Raw genomic sequence first — 19,990 nt, 5'->3', positions numbered from 1 at the left:
TTTTGTCTTCAGTCATTTGACTGGTTTGATGCAGCTCTCCAAGATTCCCTATCTAGTGCTAGTCGTTTCATTTCAGTATACCCTCTACATCCTACATCCCTAACAATTTGTTTTACATATTCCAAACGTGGCCTGCCTACACAATTTTTCCCTTCTACCTGTCCTTCCAAAATTAAAGCGACTATTCCAGGATGCCTTAGTATGTGGCCTATAAGTGTCTCTTCTTTTAACTATATTTTTCCAAATGCTTCTTTCTTCATCTATTTGCCGCAATACCTCCTCATTTGTCACTTTATCCACCCATCTGATTTTTAACATTCTCCTATAGCACCACATTTCAAAAGCTTCTAACCTTTTCTTCTCAGATACTCCGATTGTCCAAGTTTCACTTCCATATAAAGCGACACTCCAAACATACACTTTCAAAAATCTTTTCCTGACATTTAAATTAATTTTTGATGTAAACAACTTATATTTCTTACTGAAGGCTCGTTTAGCTTGTGCTATTCGGCATTTTATATCGCTCCTGCTTCGTCCATCTTTAGTAATTCTACTTCCCAAATAACAAAATTCTTCTACCTCCATAATCTTTTCTCCTCCTATTTTCACATTCAGTGGTCCATCTCTTTTATTTCTCCTACATTTCATTACTTTTGTTTTGTTCTTGTTTATTTTCATGCGATAGTTCTTGCGTAGGACTTCATCTATGCCGTTCATTGTTTCTTCTAAATCCTTTTTATTCTCGGCTAGAATTACTATATCATCAGCAAATCGTAGCATCTTTATCTTTTCACCTTGTACTGTTACTCCGAATCTAAATTGTTCTTTAACATCATTAACTGCTAGTTCCATGTAAAGATTAAAAAGTAACGGAGATAGAGAACATCCTTGTCGGACTCCCTTTCTTATTATGGCTTCTTTCTTATGTTCTTCAATTGCTACTGTTGCTGTTTGGTTCCTGTACATGTTAGCAATTGTTCTTCTATCTCTGTATTTGAACCCTAATTTTTTTAAAATGCTGAACATTTTATTCCAGTCTACGTTATCGAATGCCTTTTCTAGGTCTATAAACGCCAAGTATGTTGGTTTGTTTTTCTTTAATCTTCCTTCTACTATTAATCTGAGGCCTAAGATTGCTTCCCTTGTCCCTATACTTTTCCTGAAACCAAATTGGTCTTCTCCTAACACTTCCTCCACTCTCCTCTCAATTCTTCTGTATAGAATTCTAGTTAAGATTTTTGATGCATGACTAGTTAAACTAATTGTTCTGTATTCTTCACATTTATCTGCCCCTGATTTCTTTGGTATCATTACTATAACACTTTTTTTGAAGTCTGACGGAAATTCCCCTTTTTCATAAATATTACATACCAGTTCGTATAATCTATCAATCGCCTCCTCCCCTGCACTGCGCAGTAATTCTACAGGTATTCCGTCTATTCCAGGAGCCTTTCTGCCATTTAAATCTTTTAATGCTCTCTTAAATTCAGATCTCAGTATTGTTTCTCCCATTTCATCCTCCTCAACTTCCTCTTCTTCCTCTATAAAACCATTTTCTAATTCATTTCCTCCGTATAACTCTTCAATATATTCCACCCATCTATCGACTTTACCTTTCGTATTATATATAGGTGTACCAACTTTGTTTAACACATTATTACATTTTAATTTATGTACCCCAAAATTTTCCTTAACTTTCCTGTATGCTCCGTCTATTTTACCAATGTTCATTTCTCTTTCCACTTCTGAACACTTTTCTTTAATCCACTCTTCTTTCGCCAGTTTACACTTCCTGTTTATAGCATTTCTTAATTGCCGATAGTTCCTTTTACCTTCTTCATCACTAGCATTCTTATATTTTCTACGTTCATCCATCAGCTGCAATATATCGTCTGAAACCCAAGGTTTTCTACCAGTTCTCTTTATTCCGCCTAAGTTTGCTTCTGCTGATTTAAGAATTTCCTTTTTAATATTCTCCCATTCTTCTTCTACATTTTCTATCTTATCTTTTTTACTCAGACCTCTTGCGATGTCCTCCTCAAAAATCTTCTTTACCTCCTCTTCCTCAAGCTTCTCTAAATTCCACCGATTCATCTGACACCTTTTCTTCAGGTTTTTAAACCCCAATCTACATTTCATTATCACCAAATTATGGTCGCTATCAATGTCTGCTCCAGGGTAAGTTTTGCAGTCCACGAGTTGATTTCTAAATCTTTGCTTAACCATGATATAATCTATCTGATACCTTGCAGTATCGCCTGGCTTTTTCCAAGTGTATATTCTTCTATTATGATTTTTAAATTGGGTGTTGGCAATTACTAAATTATACTTCGCGCAAAACTCTATAAGTCGGTCCCCTCTTTCATTCCTTTTGCCCAGCCCGTATTCACCCACTATATTTCCTTCCTTGCCTTTTCCAATGCTTGCATTCCAATCTCCAATTATTATTAAATTTTCATCTCCTTTTACGTGTTTAATTGCTTTATCAATCTCTTCGTATACACATTCTACCTCATCATCATCATGGGCGCTTGTAGGCATATAGACGTTAACAATCGTTGTCGGTTTAGGTTTTGAATTTATCCTTATTACAATGACTCTATCGCTATGCGTCTTGAAATACTCCACTCTCCTCCCTATTTTCTTGTTCATCACGAAACCTACTCCTGCCTGCCCATTATTTGACGCTGAGTTAATTACTCTAAAGTCACCCGACCAAAAGTCGCCTTCCTCTTCCCACCGAACCTCACTAATTCCTACTATATCCACGTTTACCCTATCCATTTCCCTTTTTAAATTCTCTAGCCTACCAACCTTTTTTAAGCTTCTAACATTCCACGCTCCGACTCGTAGAATGTTATTTTTTACTTTTCTGGTGACCCCTTCCTTAGTAGTCCCCACCCGGAGATCCGAACGGGGGACTATTTTACCTCCGGAATATTTTACCAAGGAAGGCGCCTCCATTATTACTTTTGAAAATGCAGAGCCACATTTTCTTGGAAAAAAAAACAGCTGTAGTTTTCCATTGCTTTCAGCTGCGCAGTACTCAGAGGACTGAGTGATGTTGATATGGCCGTTTAAGTCATTGTGAATTACGCCCCTAACAACTACTGAAAGAGCTGCTGCCCTCTTTCAGGAATCATTCCTTAGTCTGGCTCTCAACAGATACCTCTCCGATATGGTTGCACCTTCGGTCCAGCTACTCTGTATCCCTGAGCACTCAAGCCCCCTCACCAACGGCAAGGTCTCATGATTCATAGAGGTGCTATAGGAGAATGTTAAAAATCAGATGGGTGGATAAAGTGACAAATGAAGAGGTGTTACGGCAAATACAGAAGAAAGATTTTTCCAAAGAAGCATTTGGAAAAATATAGCTAAAAGAAGAAACAGACTTATAGGCCACAGATTAAGGCATCCTGGAATAGTCGCTATAATATTGGAGGGACAGGTAGAAGGAAAAAATTGTGTAGGCAGGCCATGTTTGGAATATGTAAAACAAATTGTTTGGGGTAATTGTTTGGGATTGTTAGGGATGTAGGGGATATACCGAAATGAAACGACTAGCACTAGATAGGGAATCTTGGAGAGCTGCATCAAACCAGTCAAATGACTGAAGACAGAAAAAAAAGTTTTATAAAATTTGATTAATAATTACGCCCAGTAGAACGACAAAAAAGCTGGAAATATATCAAAAAACCCGTTTCTGTGAACCGATTAGCTTGAAACTCAATTGGACTCTATTGCTAGTAGTTTTACATCACCCCACTAAGGTTTGTCAAAATCGGTTAAGATTTGCGCCCGATAGAGCAGATGAAAAAATCTTTTTTATATACATACATTCATACATATATATATATATAAATAATGCAGAATTATATTCAGGAGAGTTCAAAGAAAAAGAAAAAAAGGAAAGTTGGTCCCCCTCTTCTCCAACAAACACTTACAAAATCTAACCAGACGCAGTAGTGATTTGTACCAATTCTTTGGAAATCCGCTAAAAAGAATAATTTTTTTAAATTTATAATGTTTACATTATACAAAGAGATAATATGATCATGATAAGATGCATACCAGTACCTTCAATTAAGTGTTGGTTTATTCTTTATTGAATATAAAAATATTTTATATATATGTGTTACTTTCTCCTCTAGCGCTATTATAGCTGCAGAAGGGAAAGTATTGTAATCGGTCCAATGTGGGCATATGTGGTTTTCACTGAATCTTTACTTTTTGACACCTAAGGAACCCAGAAAACCCAAAAACCGGATGGGCATTTTCCAGATGTTCATATGTACACGTGTATTTTCAGTGTCAACCTCTAAATCATCTTATATTTCCAGAACTACTTGACCAATTTAAACCAAACTTGGTCAGATTACTTCTACATATTGGACATTGATGCCATTAAATTTTCCACTTAAAAGGTCAAGGGGGTGAGACTGAAGAGCAAGGTCACACTCAGTACCTCAAGATTTCACCTAATTCTTTTTCTGAAGTAGATTTGTTAACTATTAAAAAATATCTGCAAAAAAATGTTTTGCAAAATTGCACCCCCACCCCAAAAAATACTCTAAAACTAGTGACTAAGTGAGTATACTATGTCAATAATACCCCCTCTTGCCACAAGGAGCACTAGTGTAGCACTAGCGTACATCAGTTGTAGTCGTCTGCTATGTTGTGACATCACAGGTGAGCAGTAGAATTAAATAAATGAATAATATTTAAAGTGTAAAAAAGTATCTAAAGAGGCTGGTAGTACTGCCACACTTGCATGAATGAATCTCGCAGTTTACTTAGAATAATTGTAAGCCATGTATCAGAAAATATCCCCGTAACTGGAACGTCCTACAAGTGCTACAACTGTGTTAGCTTTTTTTATTGCCAATAAAAGAAACTTCTTCAAATTCACAAGTATCTAATAAAATTTTAAAATAAGTTTTAGAATTGAAAAAACTGAAAGTTTTTTTGCTGAAAACAGTATGAAAAATAAGTTTTTAAAACTGAAAACTGACTCCTAAATATTTACAATACTATGCATTTGAGAACTCAGTTGGTAAATATCAAAGGTTGACCTGTATTTGTTTAAATAATACAAAAAAGAATTCCTGTTGTCTTAACTGTATTTATTTTTAAAAAAAGAATGTGTTTATATATATGATACTACAAAGTTCTCATAAATAAAAAGATACAATTATATATTTAACAGAACACAGAATTATGTTTTAATCTATAAGTACGGGAATTTTGACTGTATTTCAGATTGGTTTCCAGAAATAAGTATAAGGAAAAATCCTTAGATCTATTCTCCACTCTTCTCATTAATTTGTTTTGTTTAAGAAATTAAATCAACCTTATTTGCTTTCTCGCTTTTTTTTCAGCCTATTATTTACATCCTTGTTCAAGATATGATCCAAATATTAATCAGTGTTTAACATATGCGGCAAATCATCTAGCAAACAATTTTAGAAAAGGTAATATTTTTTTCATAATTAACATAAAAAAATTAACTTTATATGTTTATATTCCATTTAAAATTATAAAATATTGTAAATGACTCAGTTATTGAAAGAGTAAAGTCACAGCCATTCTCAAGAATAAGAGCATTTAATGTCATGTATACCGTGGAAAGTTAGAAAAGAAATGCTTTCCTGTTATCTTTTTCTCTGAGCCACTGTGTGTATTAGTATGTCAAGTTCACTAAAGTGCAGGTGATATGATATTCAGCTCTACAAATGAAACCTTCATTTTGTTCATCACAGGAACTGGATGTATATAATAAATATCATTACTCAGATTCATCACAGCCAGAAAGAAAACTGGGACAGGACTCTGCAGTAATTGGGATCTATCAACGATGAAGGGTCTGCAGTTTGATGCTAGATCTGCAGAGATAACTGGACACAAACACAAGGAACTGGAATGTGAGTTGATCCATTTCCTTACTGATTATTTTAAAGCACACCTGTGCACGCTGACGCTGAGACCCTCTGTAGATTTTAACCATTGTGGGGAGGAGGATATCGCAGAACACGTAGTGTTTGTGTGCAAATGGTTCCTACAGCGTGCTTAAGAAAATTTAGTATGCTACCCCAGATAACATCATGGGGACTATGCTGCGGATTGAATGGGCCTGGCATGCAATGCCCACAATGTTGGTCAAGATTATACAAAGAGGAAGTGCAGGGGTGTATTCCCTCTAATTCTCCCTTGGGGCTGTATTCATATTAAAGCAGATGCACCCCAAGGTGGAATAACTGATAAAAAAAAGTTAATGTACAGTAGTAAATTAAGGTGCCATTTTCTTTTCTTGTGGGAAATAATTATTAGATGATATAATAATTAGATGATGTTTTAGCTCAGCTGAGAAAAAAAATAAAGATAAAACAAATACTGCACTCAAAAACCAATAAACTCATCAGTATTATTTTAAATGTCTTTGGAGTTACATCAACCACCCATCTTCAATAATCAAAGACAAATTCAAGAACAAAGAATAACATTATCAAAATTGATCATAATTTTTTTTTTAACTTTTCCTTATGTGTCCCTTTGTGCTCATTGCTTATAACTTTTACGTTCTGCTCTTGACATCACAGAATCTCTTTCCTCTCCTCTCAACAATCTCTCTACACATCCATTGTCTTCCTCTCTACCTCAAACTTGACTCAGCCTCACTTCTAGTAATCTGATGGATTAATAATACCTTTCATTTATAGATTCAACATGCTTAAATCATTTTAACGCTTTGGCTTCCAAAATATCTTTTATGGCCATTTTGTCCAAGTTCCCTTTTCATTTCAAATATGCTCTTCAATTGTTATATGGTCTTTTCTATTCTTCCAAGTACTGTTCAAAGGAACCTCATCTTAGAAGTGGTTATTCATCCTTCTTGGTGTTTACTGTTCAATTCACACTTCTATAAGTTAGCATGTAGAGCAATACAGATATATATATGACTTGTTTTACTTGACACTTTACATTGACTGACTATTGAGTTACTTATCTAATAATAGACAGCTATTGCCTTTTTGTAATTCTGTTGATGTCTATTATACCATCAATTGTGATTTTAATTTATAATTATATATTACAAATGTTACATAACAGACAATGCAGCATAAATTTTATGGTCAATTTTTAATTTAGCTAATATTGAGATAACTGAAAAAATATTAATACTCAATCTGTTTTGTAGCCCTAGAAAAGCAAATATATATTCTCCTTCTTGTTCAAACAGGATTTTTTTAAATGAAAAATTATGTTGTTTCTGTTGAATAACCCATGAATCAGAAGGTTCACCTACATAGCAAGTTATAAGATGAGCTATATAAAACAATAATTAATTGATGTGGTACAAAAGAGGTTGATGTGTGTAGCACCATACCTTACTGCTTTTAACTTCTACCATTAGTAACGTTATGGAAACAATACAGCTATATTTCTATTAGAGAATTGGATCTTTGGCAGTTTGGGTTTACTACCCTACCTAATCACAGACTTTTTTGGGTTGGTCAACCCCTTTCTTTCCCTTATCTTTTATTAATTTTTCCTTAAATGACTTCAATGAAATTAATAGGACATTATAATTTTAATTGATAGGGAATTCACTCAACATTTCATTAAAAATCCTAAATGTTTTCAAATTAAAGATGTACTGGCCTCAACGTCTATCTTTTTTATCAGCAAAATATATGTTTTTAAACATGAAAATGCTTTGGATTTTAGATGAAACATTATATAAGACTAGTGTAATTCTTTTGACAAAATTTATAGACATTTTGCTATTAATTAGATACAAAAGTTTCTAGTTTCACACTAGAAATGTTTCATAAATTTGATTTAAAGATATTCCAAGTTATCAATTTATGTTTAAAATTATCAAATCTTTATCAAAGCAAGAGTGAAGAAGTGCCTTATATATAGATACAGTATTGTTTCTTCATTCTGTTGCTAATTACAAACAATTACAAAAGACATTATTGTCTTTTTATATTTTACAATCTTGATAATATTTAATTTTTTTAATCCAATATCATTTTATAAAATTGTACTTATTCTAGGTATACCAGAACTAGGTGTTACTGATATTGAACCAATTGTTATTGATGAAATACACTTAGCATTAGGTACCGGTCCAGATGGTTATCGTGCTGTATTCAGAGATGTAGAAGCTTTTGGAGTTAGTAATCTTACAGTGACTGGAGTTCGGTAAGTATTCATTTTATTTCTATTTATTCATTTTGACGATTATAGTTTTTATTTAGTACATTGAAAAACTCATAGATAAGTCCAAAAGGAGCCTTATTGATATGATAGCAATATTTTACAATCACTGATTAATAACATAACCAAAAAAAATGAAATCACAATTGTGTTGTATTTTGTATCATGAGAAATTAATTTTTTAATGTTTGAAAAATATCCAACCTTACCAAGATTTTAACTCAGAACCTTATAAACAAAAGGAAGAGAGAAAATACCAGTAGTCACACTTTTTACTACTGGAATGATGAATTGTGGGTTTTTTGTGCAACTGTAGGTAAGAGAGTCTAGGATAAGTTTACAGCGAGTGACATCTCCATTAAATTATACAAATACTAAGTTAGCAGGATCTCCAATTTTTCCTGCAACCTTAACATAGATTTTTGGTTATCTGATCCCAAAATGTTATGAAAACCATCTGGAAGGAGTAGATCAAGAATGAGATAAAGGAATGAGTAAAATGGAAGGAATGATCTATGTGTATGTAAATTATAAAATGAATCAAACATTCAAAGAAAAATTTAAGGCCCTCTCCAGTAAGTGAGCATTAATTTTGCCTATAATTCCTTGGTAGATTGGAATATACTGATCTCCATGGTGGAATGATGATACCTCAGCCTTTCCTTCACGAGATCCTTGGTTCAAATCCTAACCAGGCTTGTCATTTTGTAACTGCTAATTTTGACATCATATTCGCAGGTACAAGATTAATTTAAAAAGTATTGCATGACTTTCCTGGCTATTAATAATAAAAATAATTAATAGAGTTAACTGCCAAAAAAAAAACAAAAAAAAAAACAATTATATTTTTTAGATGTCGGGAATACATTTTAAGAAAAGATTTTCTAAAAACATTCATTTATAGGTTAACTTAACAAATTTGCTTAAATAAAATTTTCTCTGAATCTAACACTCCCCCCCCCCCTTTTTATAAAGGAAAAAATAAAAAAAATTAAATTTTCAACATCTTTTCTGCATTTTAGGTCTGGGATCTGTAATATTTAAAAAATTGTAGACATTCTTTGATACCTCTATATATTAAGTATAAACTTTCAAATAATGTTTGAAAAGCATTTAAACCGTAGAGATAGAGCAAAAGAACAAAAAAATAAATTTCAATTTTAATAGGTGGAAGTTGATTTTTTTAAAACATATTTTTGGATTATTTATTTAAGGATTGTAGATAACAAATTTGCTGTAATAAAGATTTCTCTAAGACTGAAAAAAATCAAAACTGGTTATTTCCCAATATCTCCCTACCCTCCTTGATGAATAAAAAAAAATAATATGATGATTGCCCCTTATATAGAGATATTTTGCCAAATTTGAAGAAAATCAGTTTGGTTAATCCTAAGATATAAGGTCAAAGGCAATGCAACATATAAACGTACATATATTCGCACATTGCATACATATATTTTTTTTGTCTAGATTAACTAGTTGGTCACAAAAATAAAAATATTTTTGAAAAACCCATTTTTCACATGATCATCATACTTTCCCTTCTAACATAATTATATTCACCAGAAAAGTAAAAAATAAATCTTTATCCAAGAAGGTGCAGATATTAGGTTATAAATGGTTTTATATTGATCAGTTCCCAAAAAATATAAGCTACAAAAAATTGCTTTTCTTCTTTATACTAAACAAACAAATGAAACAAATTTAGTTAACTTGAGTAAAGTGTATCTTGAAATAAGGAAAAAAGCTCTGTAAGAGAAATTAAAGTTTAGATGTATTTCAAGATTTCAAATCATTTATTAATCTTGGCCGAATCATTCCAGTTTTCTCCTAATTTAATTTTGCATCACATTGCTCCGTAACGTACGCAATGAAGAAGGTGACAAATCATTATCAAATAATTTTTCTGAGGGATGTGTTGGAGCAATATCAGACCCATTTAGTGTGCCTTAAAAATTGACATAAGATTAGTTACATGGAGACTACTTCTCACTGATGATTTTTACAACACTGCAGTATTTTTAAATATAACAATACGGCTTATTGCTCTCAACATCCAACCAATAATCCTGTCATATAGTTTTCAAATGGTGTTTAGAAAACATATATGAGTATAACTGGAATTTACTTCATATTTTGTGACATCATCTGTTTACAATATTCTTTGATGGTTGCATTGGATTGTTAATTACCATTAATTTCTATATGACAAGGAATTATGAAGAAAATGAGATGTATATGAATTGTGGTATTTTTGAAAATACAGATAAACGAATCAAAAATTATTGGGGTGTGTAGTAGATATATTCAATAATGCTTAAATTGCATTTATTTAAATGGATTATATGAAGTTATATATATATATAAATCTTTTCCCATCATAATTTGGTAACGTGTATAGGTTGTAAGACTTGCTATAACTTATGGTATTCACAACTTAGAACTGTTTTCAGCCTGTTCTACAGTGCATTTTTTTTTTGAAAGCTTTGAAGCTTATACATGGGAATATGGAGATGAAATTTTGTAACACATGAAAAAAACCATGCCTGACCAGGATACAAACCAGGATTTCCAAATGAAAGGCCAAGATGCTACCACTCCACTATACAGATTGGCAAACCTTCCTTTCTCTTGTACACCATTTTTCTCCACCTTTTCACTTTGAATATCCTTAAAACTGTTGAAAATCCAAGGTATATATTTCCAAGGTTGTTTTATACCAGGTGGAATACTAACACCATGTTGAATTCTTAAGCTGGAGGATCAGACCTCTGATTTTATGAATTCTATAGCCATACTTTTCTCCTTAATATTGAATCTTTTATCTTGATCACTTTAGGTTATCCTTCTATATGAGTGTTTTTTTCTAAAGATTAAAATAACATGTAAAGTCTTGTATTGCAATGCCTTCTTACAGGTAACTAGTCAACTTTCTACCAATCAGAATAAGTTTACATCTTGCTCAAAAATGATGACATTTTTTATTGTAATTAGTGATCCATGTAATGATGACACAAATATGTGTTAGCAATTTTGTAAAAATTTATTTTTATTATAAAATTAATGAGAAAGAAGATATTGTCAATTAATTAATTAAATAATGTTATTTTCTTTTACAGATCAGATTTAAACAGTCTTCAGTTTCAATTAAGTTTTTTTATACCAAGAATCTCAGCACAAGCAAATTACCGTAGTTCTGGTATATTAATAATGGTCCAGGCAACAGGTGGTGGAGATTATTGGGGTGAATATGGTAAGTTAAATCAGTTAAAAAGTTTAAAAATTTAAATTTCAATATAATGGATTATTTTTAGATAGAAGTAATTCTACTAATTTGATGTATTTCTTAATCTTTCTTTATTCTTTACTAATAATTTTATCTCATTATATTTTGAAAATTCTGTTTACATGTTAAAATTTCTAATCTTCATTTTTTTTTTTAAATTAAAATCCTTACATTTCCTTGTGGTTCAGAATTAACTGATCTTGATTCTTTAATATAATAATTTATAAATATAGATTATTCTTATTTTTATAAAAATTTGCATTTTCTTATTTTTTTCTCTCATTTATTATTAAATTTTTGTATGAAATTATACCAATTTGCTTAATTTACTCCATTCTCTTATAATATCAGATCTTAAAAGTTTCTATTTTTGTCTTATGATTTTTCTTTATACAATGTAATTTTTTACATAATAATGATAATAAAATATTAGTAATGGTAAATTATTATTTATTTATTTTTTTTTTTTTTACAGAGGGAGTTAAAGCAAAAATATATTTTCGTGCAAGCTTACAACAGAGACAAGGTGTTAAACATTTACAATTGGAAGATTTAAAAATGGATTTTAGTGTTAGAGATATTAAAATGGGTATAAAGAATGTACATAATGGTAATACAATTCTTGGTATGTAATGGCGATCATGTATTATTTAAATTATGCGATTATTTTTTTAACTGTACATTATTTGTTTGCCTATTTGTGTGTGTGTGTGTATGCACGCGCGCGCGCGCGCGTGTGAGTATGTACAAAGTCATCAGATAATTAAATCCTGGGATTTAAGAAAGTCTTATCTTTACAGATACAATAACTTTTCAGAACTTATCTTAGTTTTGAAATATAAGAATAGTGCATCGATAAGTACATATGAATGAAAGTGTGCACTGAATGAAATCAACTTAATGAACACTGAAGTTTAACTGGGAATTATATCTTATCTGCTGTTGTTCTGAACAAGGATTTTGTTGACAAGCACTGTTCTGGGTTCTTCAATCAAAATATTCCTCCTTCTTCCAGGATCCCTATCTTTTCTTTATTTTTCTTTCAAATACAAGGCAGTAAGTAGTATTTTTTTGTTGTCTTATCACTTATACAAACTAATATCAATCTAAACAAAAACCTTAGTATTTGCCTTATCTAACTTTCAAAGAACTTCGTTATTTCAAGCCCTATCCATCAAACTTATATTAAATAATTGTCTGATCTAAATCTACATTTCAATAATGCTTCTGATAATATATGAGAATCAGCATCATATAAGAGGAGTGGCAGAAAAGTAAGTGAGACTGATTTCTTTTTTCAGAAATTTTATTTTTAGATATCAATGTTATCATTTTCAAAGTAGTTCCCTTGGACAGCTACACATCAACAGAGACGTTGATGCTATTCCTCATAACAATGCTGGAAGGCTTCAACTGGAACTGCTGTCAGCTCCTTGGTTATGCATCTTTGGATGTTTTCGACAGTACCAAAATGATATCCTTTCAAATGGGTTTTGATCCTGGGGAATAAAAAAAAGTCACATGGACTAAGATCAAGTAAATGAGGGGGATTCCGGTTAGGAACCACTGGAATCCCTTTTATCCTGAAAAACAGTTTGAGTTGATAACAGGGAATGTTGTTATGGTGAAGCATCCAAATGTTTGAAATGTCCAGTCTAACACACATTTTCCATTATATAACCAATAAATTTCAATGCACACTCTTCATTGTTCAGTAAATGTCAAATTGATATTCAGTTATTGATTAACATGTTGTAACATATCTTCTGTTACATTGTAATTACTTAATAATTTAATTCTTTGCTTTAAGTAATTCAAATCATATAATTTTTGAGTATCATATAATCTTTAAAGTATCCTATCCTCACAAGAAAAATACTCAAGCAGGTGCTGGGCCTTGCTTACAAATGCATTATAGTGTAGAGTGTACCATCTTTGAACAAATTCAGTGTTTATTTTCCAGTTCATCTGGTTGTGAAAATGACTAGTCAATAACAAATTGAGATAAACACATTCATTAATAATTTTTTCAACCAAGAAAATTTGTTTCGTTAAACAGTTTTTCATTAAACCACACCAAACATTAACATTATACTAGGCCCAGCCAATATACGAGCTAGTAGCATCATGAACAGACTCCATATTACTACTCGACCTGAAAAAATCAACTTCGAATCAAATCAAAGTATTACTTTTATCATATTGTACACGGTAATAACTATTATATTTACATTTACTAATTATAAACAACACATAATTAATTCTTTTATAACCTTTATTTGTACTAAATTATTAATTTTTAATAATAAACAAAAGCTTACTTGAATTTTCTTCATGCATCTAATTCAAACTTCCAGTAAGTTCACCATCCTTGCTAAACGAATCATTATCACTGTCACTTTCACTATCAGAGTCTACACGTATAATATAAGATTCTGTCATTTCATCTATCAGTGGTTCCAGTTTTCCATACTATTTTTCAATTTTTTTGTTAGTTTTTCACAATAGGGTTTCCAGTCATCTTCATTCATGGAATTAATTTTCTCCATAGTTAATTTTTCAACATTTGTGAAAGAAAATGTTGTGTTATGACTCGCCAAATGTCTTTTTACGGCTGACCATAGCATTTTGATTGGATTCAAATCAGGATGGTACAGTGGGAGTCTAAGAATACAATGCTCATGTTTTTTCAAAAGTTCATCCAAGTGATATTTTTGTACTTTAGTTTTATGTAATTTTACTAATTCATATAACTATGGTTTCAACAATTTTGAACTATACGGAATATGGGTTACCGCGTTCATGTGGTAAATCAGTTTTGAAAAAGATATGATTGTCTAATTCATCAGATACTTTCTTTTTATACCTTCCAGGCAGATCCTATATCTTTGAACCAGCATAGTTTTCTATTTATCCCACTTGCTGATTTCACATAATTATTCTTTTACCAAAAAAAGTTCAATTTTAGTCTTATACTCTAACAGAATAACTTCTTGATAGAAAATCTGGTTTAGAAATTAAAAAATGCCATTAAAATCAATCCCATTAAAACTCAACTCATTATAGTTATAGTTTAAATTTTGTTTTCTTCTGTAACAATCATTTTATGAAATATGATTCTGTCGAATACATAGGGTTATTCCTTGATAAATAACTGAAAGGAATAAACACATTACTGCTAAATTAGAATCCAAACAATTATATCAAATTTCACATAAAATTTATGCTATCTATAATTTTAAAATTAATAATATAAAAATATCTTTTCCAGATTATTTATTTACATATTCAATAATAACAGGCTGATGCGCTTAAACAGCTGCTGATGAATGACGTTGAATTTTGTAGCATGAGAAATACCATGCCTAACTGAGACTTAAATCATGAAACATCCAAATAAAAGTCAGAGATACAACTACTCTGCCACATAGACTGGCATTAAAACAAAAAATAAAACTTAAATTTTATGCTGGTAAATGCAGCAATATGTCTCTAAAGCAAAACTATCTGCTCAATTACATTTATTTCAAATTACAACAGTGATTTAGAGACAATTTACAAATTACCTCAGCCCGATTACTAGTTGTTTGTCTCTCACCATATTCCACAACAGTCCTGAAAGATTGTTAAACAGATAATGAACTAATCTCATTAAACATATGTAGTACTACACAACCGAATCCTGTACAGAACAGTATATTCCACGCACATTTTCAAACCAATAATATCAGGATTTTCACAATTTCTAAAGATATTTAGTTGTGAATTTATTAAAATAAAATGAAGAAAACGTTTTATGATGAAACAAATTTTTTTAATTACATTATTTTCTTTTACAGAAGCAGCATTGAACTTATTTATAAATACAAACTCACAAGAATTACTACGTGAAATGAAACCATCTATTAAAAAGAAATTATTGGCAAATTTACACAATTTTATTGGTAATTTATTTGCAAGAATACCTTATAACAGTTTTATAGTTGAATAATTAAGTGTTTATTATTATTTTTATTATTTATGTGTTATTTTTATAAGTATTTATACAAATTATTGAAAATACAATCACCTTTATTATTACTTTTTAGAAAATTATTTTTCTACTGGTCAAATTTAATTTAATTTTTAATTATAATCAATTCGATTAATTATTGATAATTATTTTTTATACTATATGCTGTATTATATGTTAATAAATTACTATTTATTATTTTTTTTTTATAAAATGTTTGTTTTTTTTTTTAATATAAACATATATGTAAGCAGAGACTGAGTAAAGATATGCTGATATTCAGACAAAATTTCTCATATGAAAAATTATCTTAAATATAAATTATTCACAAAAACAACTTAAAAAATTTTTACAAGCAATAAAATTTATTTAAAAATTTGCTACACTAAAAAGTAACAATATTTTCTCGAAATTTTTCAATAAATTTTTACTCTTTGAAGTCTGCACTTAATTAAAAACAAATAGTTATTATCAACTCTTAATTTGGCGCAGACTTCAAAATTAAAAATTTTAAAACAAATTGAATATGGATTAATTTTTACAGCATTTTTAAACATCAGTTTCATTAAAATCATTTTTAAAGTTTATCATATTTTTTAAATTTAATTAAAAATATGGATTGAGCTACAAAAAACGCTACCTATATTAAAAAGGAGCAATTTACTTCTGTTAAAAAAGGAATGTAATCATTGATAAATTTTAATTATGTAAAAAGTAAGAAAAGGAATAAAGTGGTAATTGTAAAGAGAAAACTAATCATTGTAAGCAAACGGTATCTTAAGGGCAGGAATATTTATTGTTATATTTAGTGTTTTTCCACACATAAACAGAGAGCAGAAATGAACTGGGAAGTTAAAAATACATCATAAATAAGTAAAAAAGTATTACTTCATTACTTTGTTTTACTCGTATATTTATATAATGAAAATACATTATTTGTAATTATTAAAAAATACATCTGGAAGATGGGCATAATTTTGTTTCATTTGTAACAGCCTTGTACGTAGATTACCCACCAGATTTTGTAGTGTGCTTATGCCATCTTTTATCAGATCCCTTCTTTACGGTCCTGTAGCTTGTGAGGTGGTAGTGTTTGGAAAATGAGTGATTTGAGTACCCTGACAAGAAAATCACATACAGACAACTCTGGTGATCTTGAGCTATGGAATGTTTTCAGTTTTCAAGACGATGTGATTAGAAAACAATTTTTTATAACTGTCACATTATCTGTTTTAATGTGGGTTGTGACACCATATTGTTGAAATGATGTATTTTGATTAATTAACAGGAAGAATAACTAATTCAGATCGACGGAAGTTTTCTAACAATGTAACATAGCATTATTAACAACAGGTTAACATAATGTTGAATTTATGATAAATGTACATCCCATCATTGGCCTCAAAGAAATATTGCCATATTATACCAAATAATGAAATAGCTTACTGTCACTTTCACACTATGGAGCATATAATCTTTGAAGACTTACATTTAACCAAAAAGTCCAAAAGATGGAAATTAGCCTCATCACTCATCAAAAGATTGCTTAGAAGGTCATTAACATCTATCATGTCCAATAATTTTAAGAGAAAACAAGTCATTTTGTATGATTTTTTAATTTCATAAAAAATTGAATCCAATCTAAATATACCAAGAAAAAGAAATCAGACCTATTATCCCCCACCCCTGAACAAAACTGCACAAATGCGTAACTAAGTCATCTAATTAGTACAAGAATAACATCTAAGGCCAGTAATGACAATCATTCAGTGGACTTGCCATCTAAATCTTATTATGAATGGTACTGAAATATTTATGTAAACTACTCTACACTACGATCAGAAATGCCTAGTGAAACTGCCAATCTGCTGATCAGGCAGGGCTTTGTAGATAGTCTCTATTCTTGCAACATTATATGGTGTAGGCACACTTTTAACATTTCTATTTTATTCTTTTTGAAGTGAAATTTGTTTTCTTGACAGTTTTAACCTATGTTTTTATAGCATGGGCAAAAGGCACTGGATTATTATATGAGGAATATTAAAATCAATCCAAAATATTTGCTGCACAATCACATATCTGTCATTGTTATTATAACACAAATTTACAGAAAATCCACGATGCACCCACCACGACTCTGTCACGGCTGAACGGCAAACAAGAGCTACAAATTAGCGATACTTTTATTCTCCCCCCTCATCAATGGTAAATTGTATCCAGTGTTGCCAAATTGTCCGATTTACTGCTGCATCTGTTTAAGTTAGAAGGTTTATTTTTTCATATTTAGGGGAATTACATACTAATGGAAAATTGTTTAACTAATCTATTAGAATTTTTATGTGAAAATATTTAAAAAGACAGAGTGACTGAATCAGGCTGTATCTGATATTATGTATCTCTTATATAAAAGAGAATGTCTTGACTGGTTCAATGACTCATAATCAACGTACAACCAAAACTATTATAGGTAGAGACTTGAAATTTTCAGGGTACTTTCGTATCTTTAAGTAGGTGTGTAAGAAAGGATTTTGCGAAATTTTGATTTTAAGGGGTTCAAATCGATAAAAAACTAAACTTCATGTTAACAGCGCTATCTGTTGGATGTAAAAGCAACATACGCTCTACTAATTATTTTACGATGCCATTGCAATGTTTCCGATATGTGTCCGCTACAGACTAAAAAACTACTGGATCGATTCACGCACTGAGAAGAAGGGAGAAAGGAAAAAATCGGAAAAGGGAAATAGAGAAAAATCGAAAAAGGTAAAAGGGAAGAAGGGGAAAATGGAAAACGGGGAAAATGAAAAAAGAAAAGAGGATAGAGGAAGTAGGAAAGGGATATGGGATAAGAGGAAGGGGATTAAATAAATTTAATTAAAATTAAAAATTAAATAAAATAATATTCAATTAAATTTAAAATAAATAAATAATTAAATTAAAATGGAATTAAAAAATTAGATTATGTAAAGCAAATAACTGAAGATGTCAGATGCAAAAAATTGGTTGAGATTAAAAGCGTAGGTAAAGCATGGAAATGAAGTAATTCATTACATCTGTCAAGTAATATTATACATCGTGTTCGCGCGCAGAGCGACAGAATGAGTGTGTGAATGCTCTAGAAGAATGCCGTTAAATTTTACAGCTGTATTTCTCTGTTTAAAATTTTAAAAAATCTTCATAATAAACATGTGTCCAGAAAAGACTTTGTTTTTAAATTTGGAATAACAAAGAATTTTACCATGATTTCTGCTTACCGGCAAAATGAACCTATATCGAAATTTATCAAAAACCAACTGGAATCAAAAAGCGGTGAAGAAGGGAGAAAGGAAAAAACCATAAAAGGGAAATCGGAAAATTTTGAAAAAGGTAAAAGGGAAGAAGGGGAAAATGAAAAAAAGGGAAAAAGGAAAAGAGAAAAAATAAAATAGGATATATATAAGCAGGAAAGGGAATTGGTGGGAAGAGGAAGGGGAAAGGGAAGTAAGGGAAAGAGAAACGGGAGAAGGAAAGGGAAACAAAAGATAACAAGAAGGGAGTGCGAAGCGAGCCATGACCCTCTGACCGTGACAGGAAGCGCAAGTAACTATAGAGCACGGGTGAAGCCGCGATGGGGATGCTAGATTTGGCATTGTAATAAATTTTTTGTTTATCTTAAATTGCTTATATTAAAAAACTATTGCGAGTGAAGCTACATCAGTATTGTGGGCGAAGTCGCGACGGGGTACGCTAGTCTAAAATATATTTTCAGATTGTGTAAATAAATCATTCACTTTTCATTTTAAATACCAAATTTTAGCTTTCAATAAGTTTTATAGAAAAACTTTTATTACAAGACCACCAGAAGAACTTCCTCTACAAAATTAAATAAAGATTATCAACACCAGTTCATTTAGTAATAAAACAATTTTTGAAAAAATAAACTGACAAAAATATGTACTGAAAGACTTTTTGATTTAGTTACCTTTAATTTTTGACTTTATAATCCAAGAAAAATGAATCGTTATTAATTTGTAGGTAGTTATTTTTAATTTGGCATCAAGTTATAAAAGTCATAATTTAACAAGTGTCATTTTTGTAAATTTATTTCATATTACATTTTTTAATTTTATTCATATTGAAAATGTAAATCTATAAAAAGTATTACTTGTGTGAAAAATACCTATTGATAAGGGCTGCAAAAGTTGGGAAATCTAATCTTGATAAAAATATGAAAAAAAAAATGTAAAGAAGTGATATAAGAAGTTGGTACCACTAATAAGTTATGGCTGTTTGGTATGAAGAAATACATATAATCTTTTTTTAACCCCAGTAGATCACATCAAGGTTTTACATCAAGGTTCAAACATCTTCAACATAAAACTAGAAAGGTCTGGTCTAACCTGTACTATTTTTTGAATCTAAATTACTGTACAAAGAGCAAGTGTAAGAAAATAAACAGGTTGATGAAAAAGGGCAAAAAAACAAAAAGA

General features: G+C 30.7%; 1 protein-coding gene across 1 annotated transcript in view; it reads left to right on the top strand.

Annotated features, from left to right (window-relative positions):
• Jhbp2 (Juvenile hormone binding protein 2) overlaps positions 1-15,613 on the top strand; it is a 50,002-nt gene extending 34,389 nt beyond the window's left edge. Inside the window, exons 3-7 of the mRNA XM_075379755.1 lie at positions 5,379-5,471; positions 8,061-8,208; positions 11,343-11,476; positions 11,985-12,134; positions 15,349-15,613. Coding sequence (XP_075235870.1) covers positions 5,379-5,471; positions 8,061-8,208; positions 11,343-11,476; positions 11,985-12,134; positions 15,349-15,500 — 677 coding nt within the window. The 3' untranslated portion in view covers positions 15,501-15,613. The remainder of the gene's footprint in view (positions 1-5,378; positions 5,472-8,060; positions 8,209-11,342; positions 11,477-11,984; positions 12,135-15,348) is intronic.
• Positions 15,614-19,990: the final 4,377 nt, after the last annotated feature.

This window comes from Lycorma delicatula, chromosome 12 (assembly GCF_047948215.1).
Source record: "Lycorma delicatula isolate Av1 chromosome 12, ASM4794821v1, whole genome shotgun sequence".
Lineage (NCBI taxonomy): Eukaryota > Metazoa > Arthropoda > Insecta > Hemiptera > Fulgoridae > Lycorma > Lycorma delicatula.
This window is presented reverse-complemented; position numbering and strand designations above follow the sequence as displayed.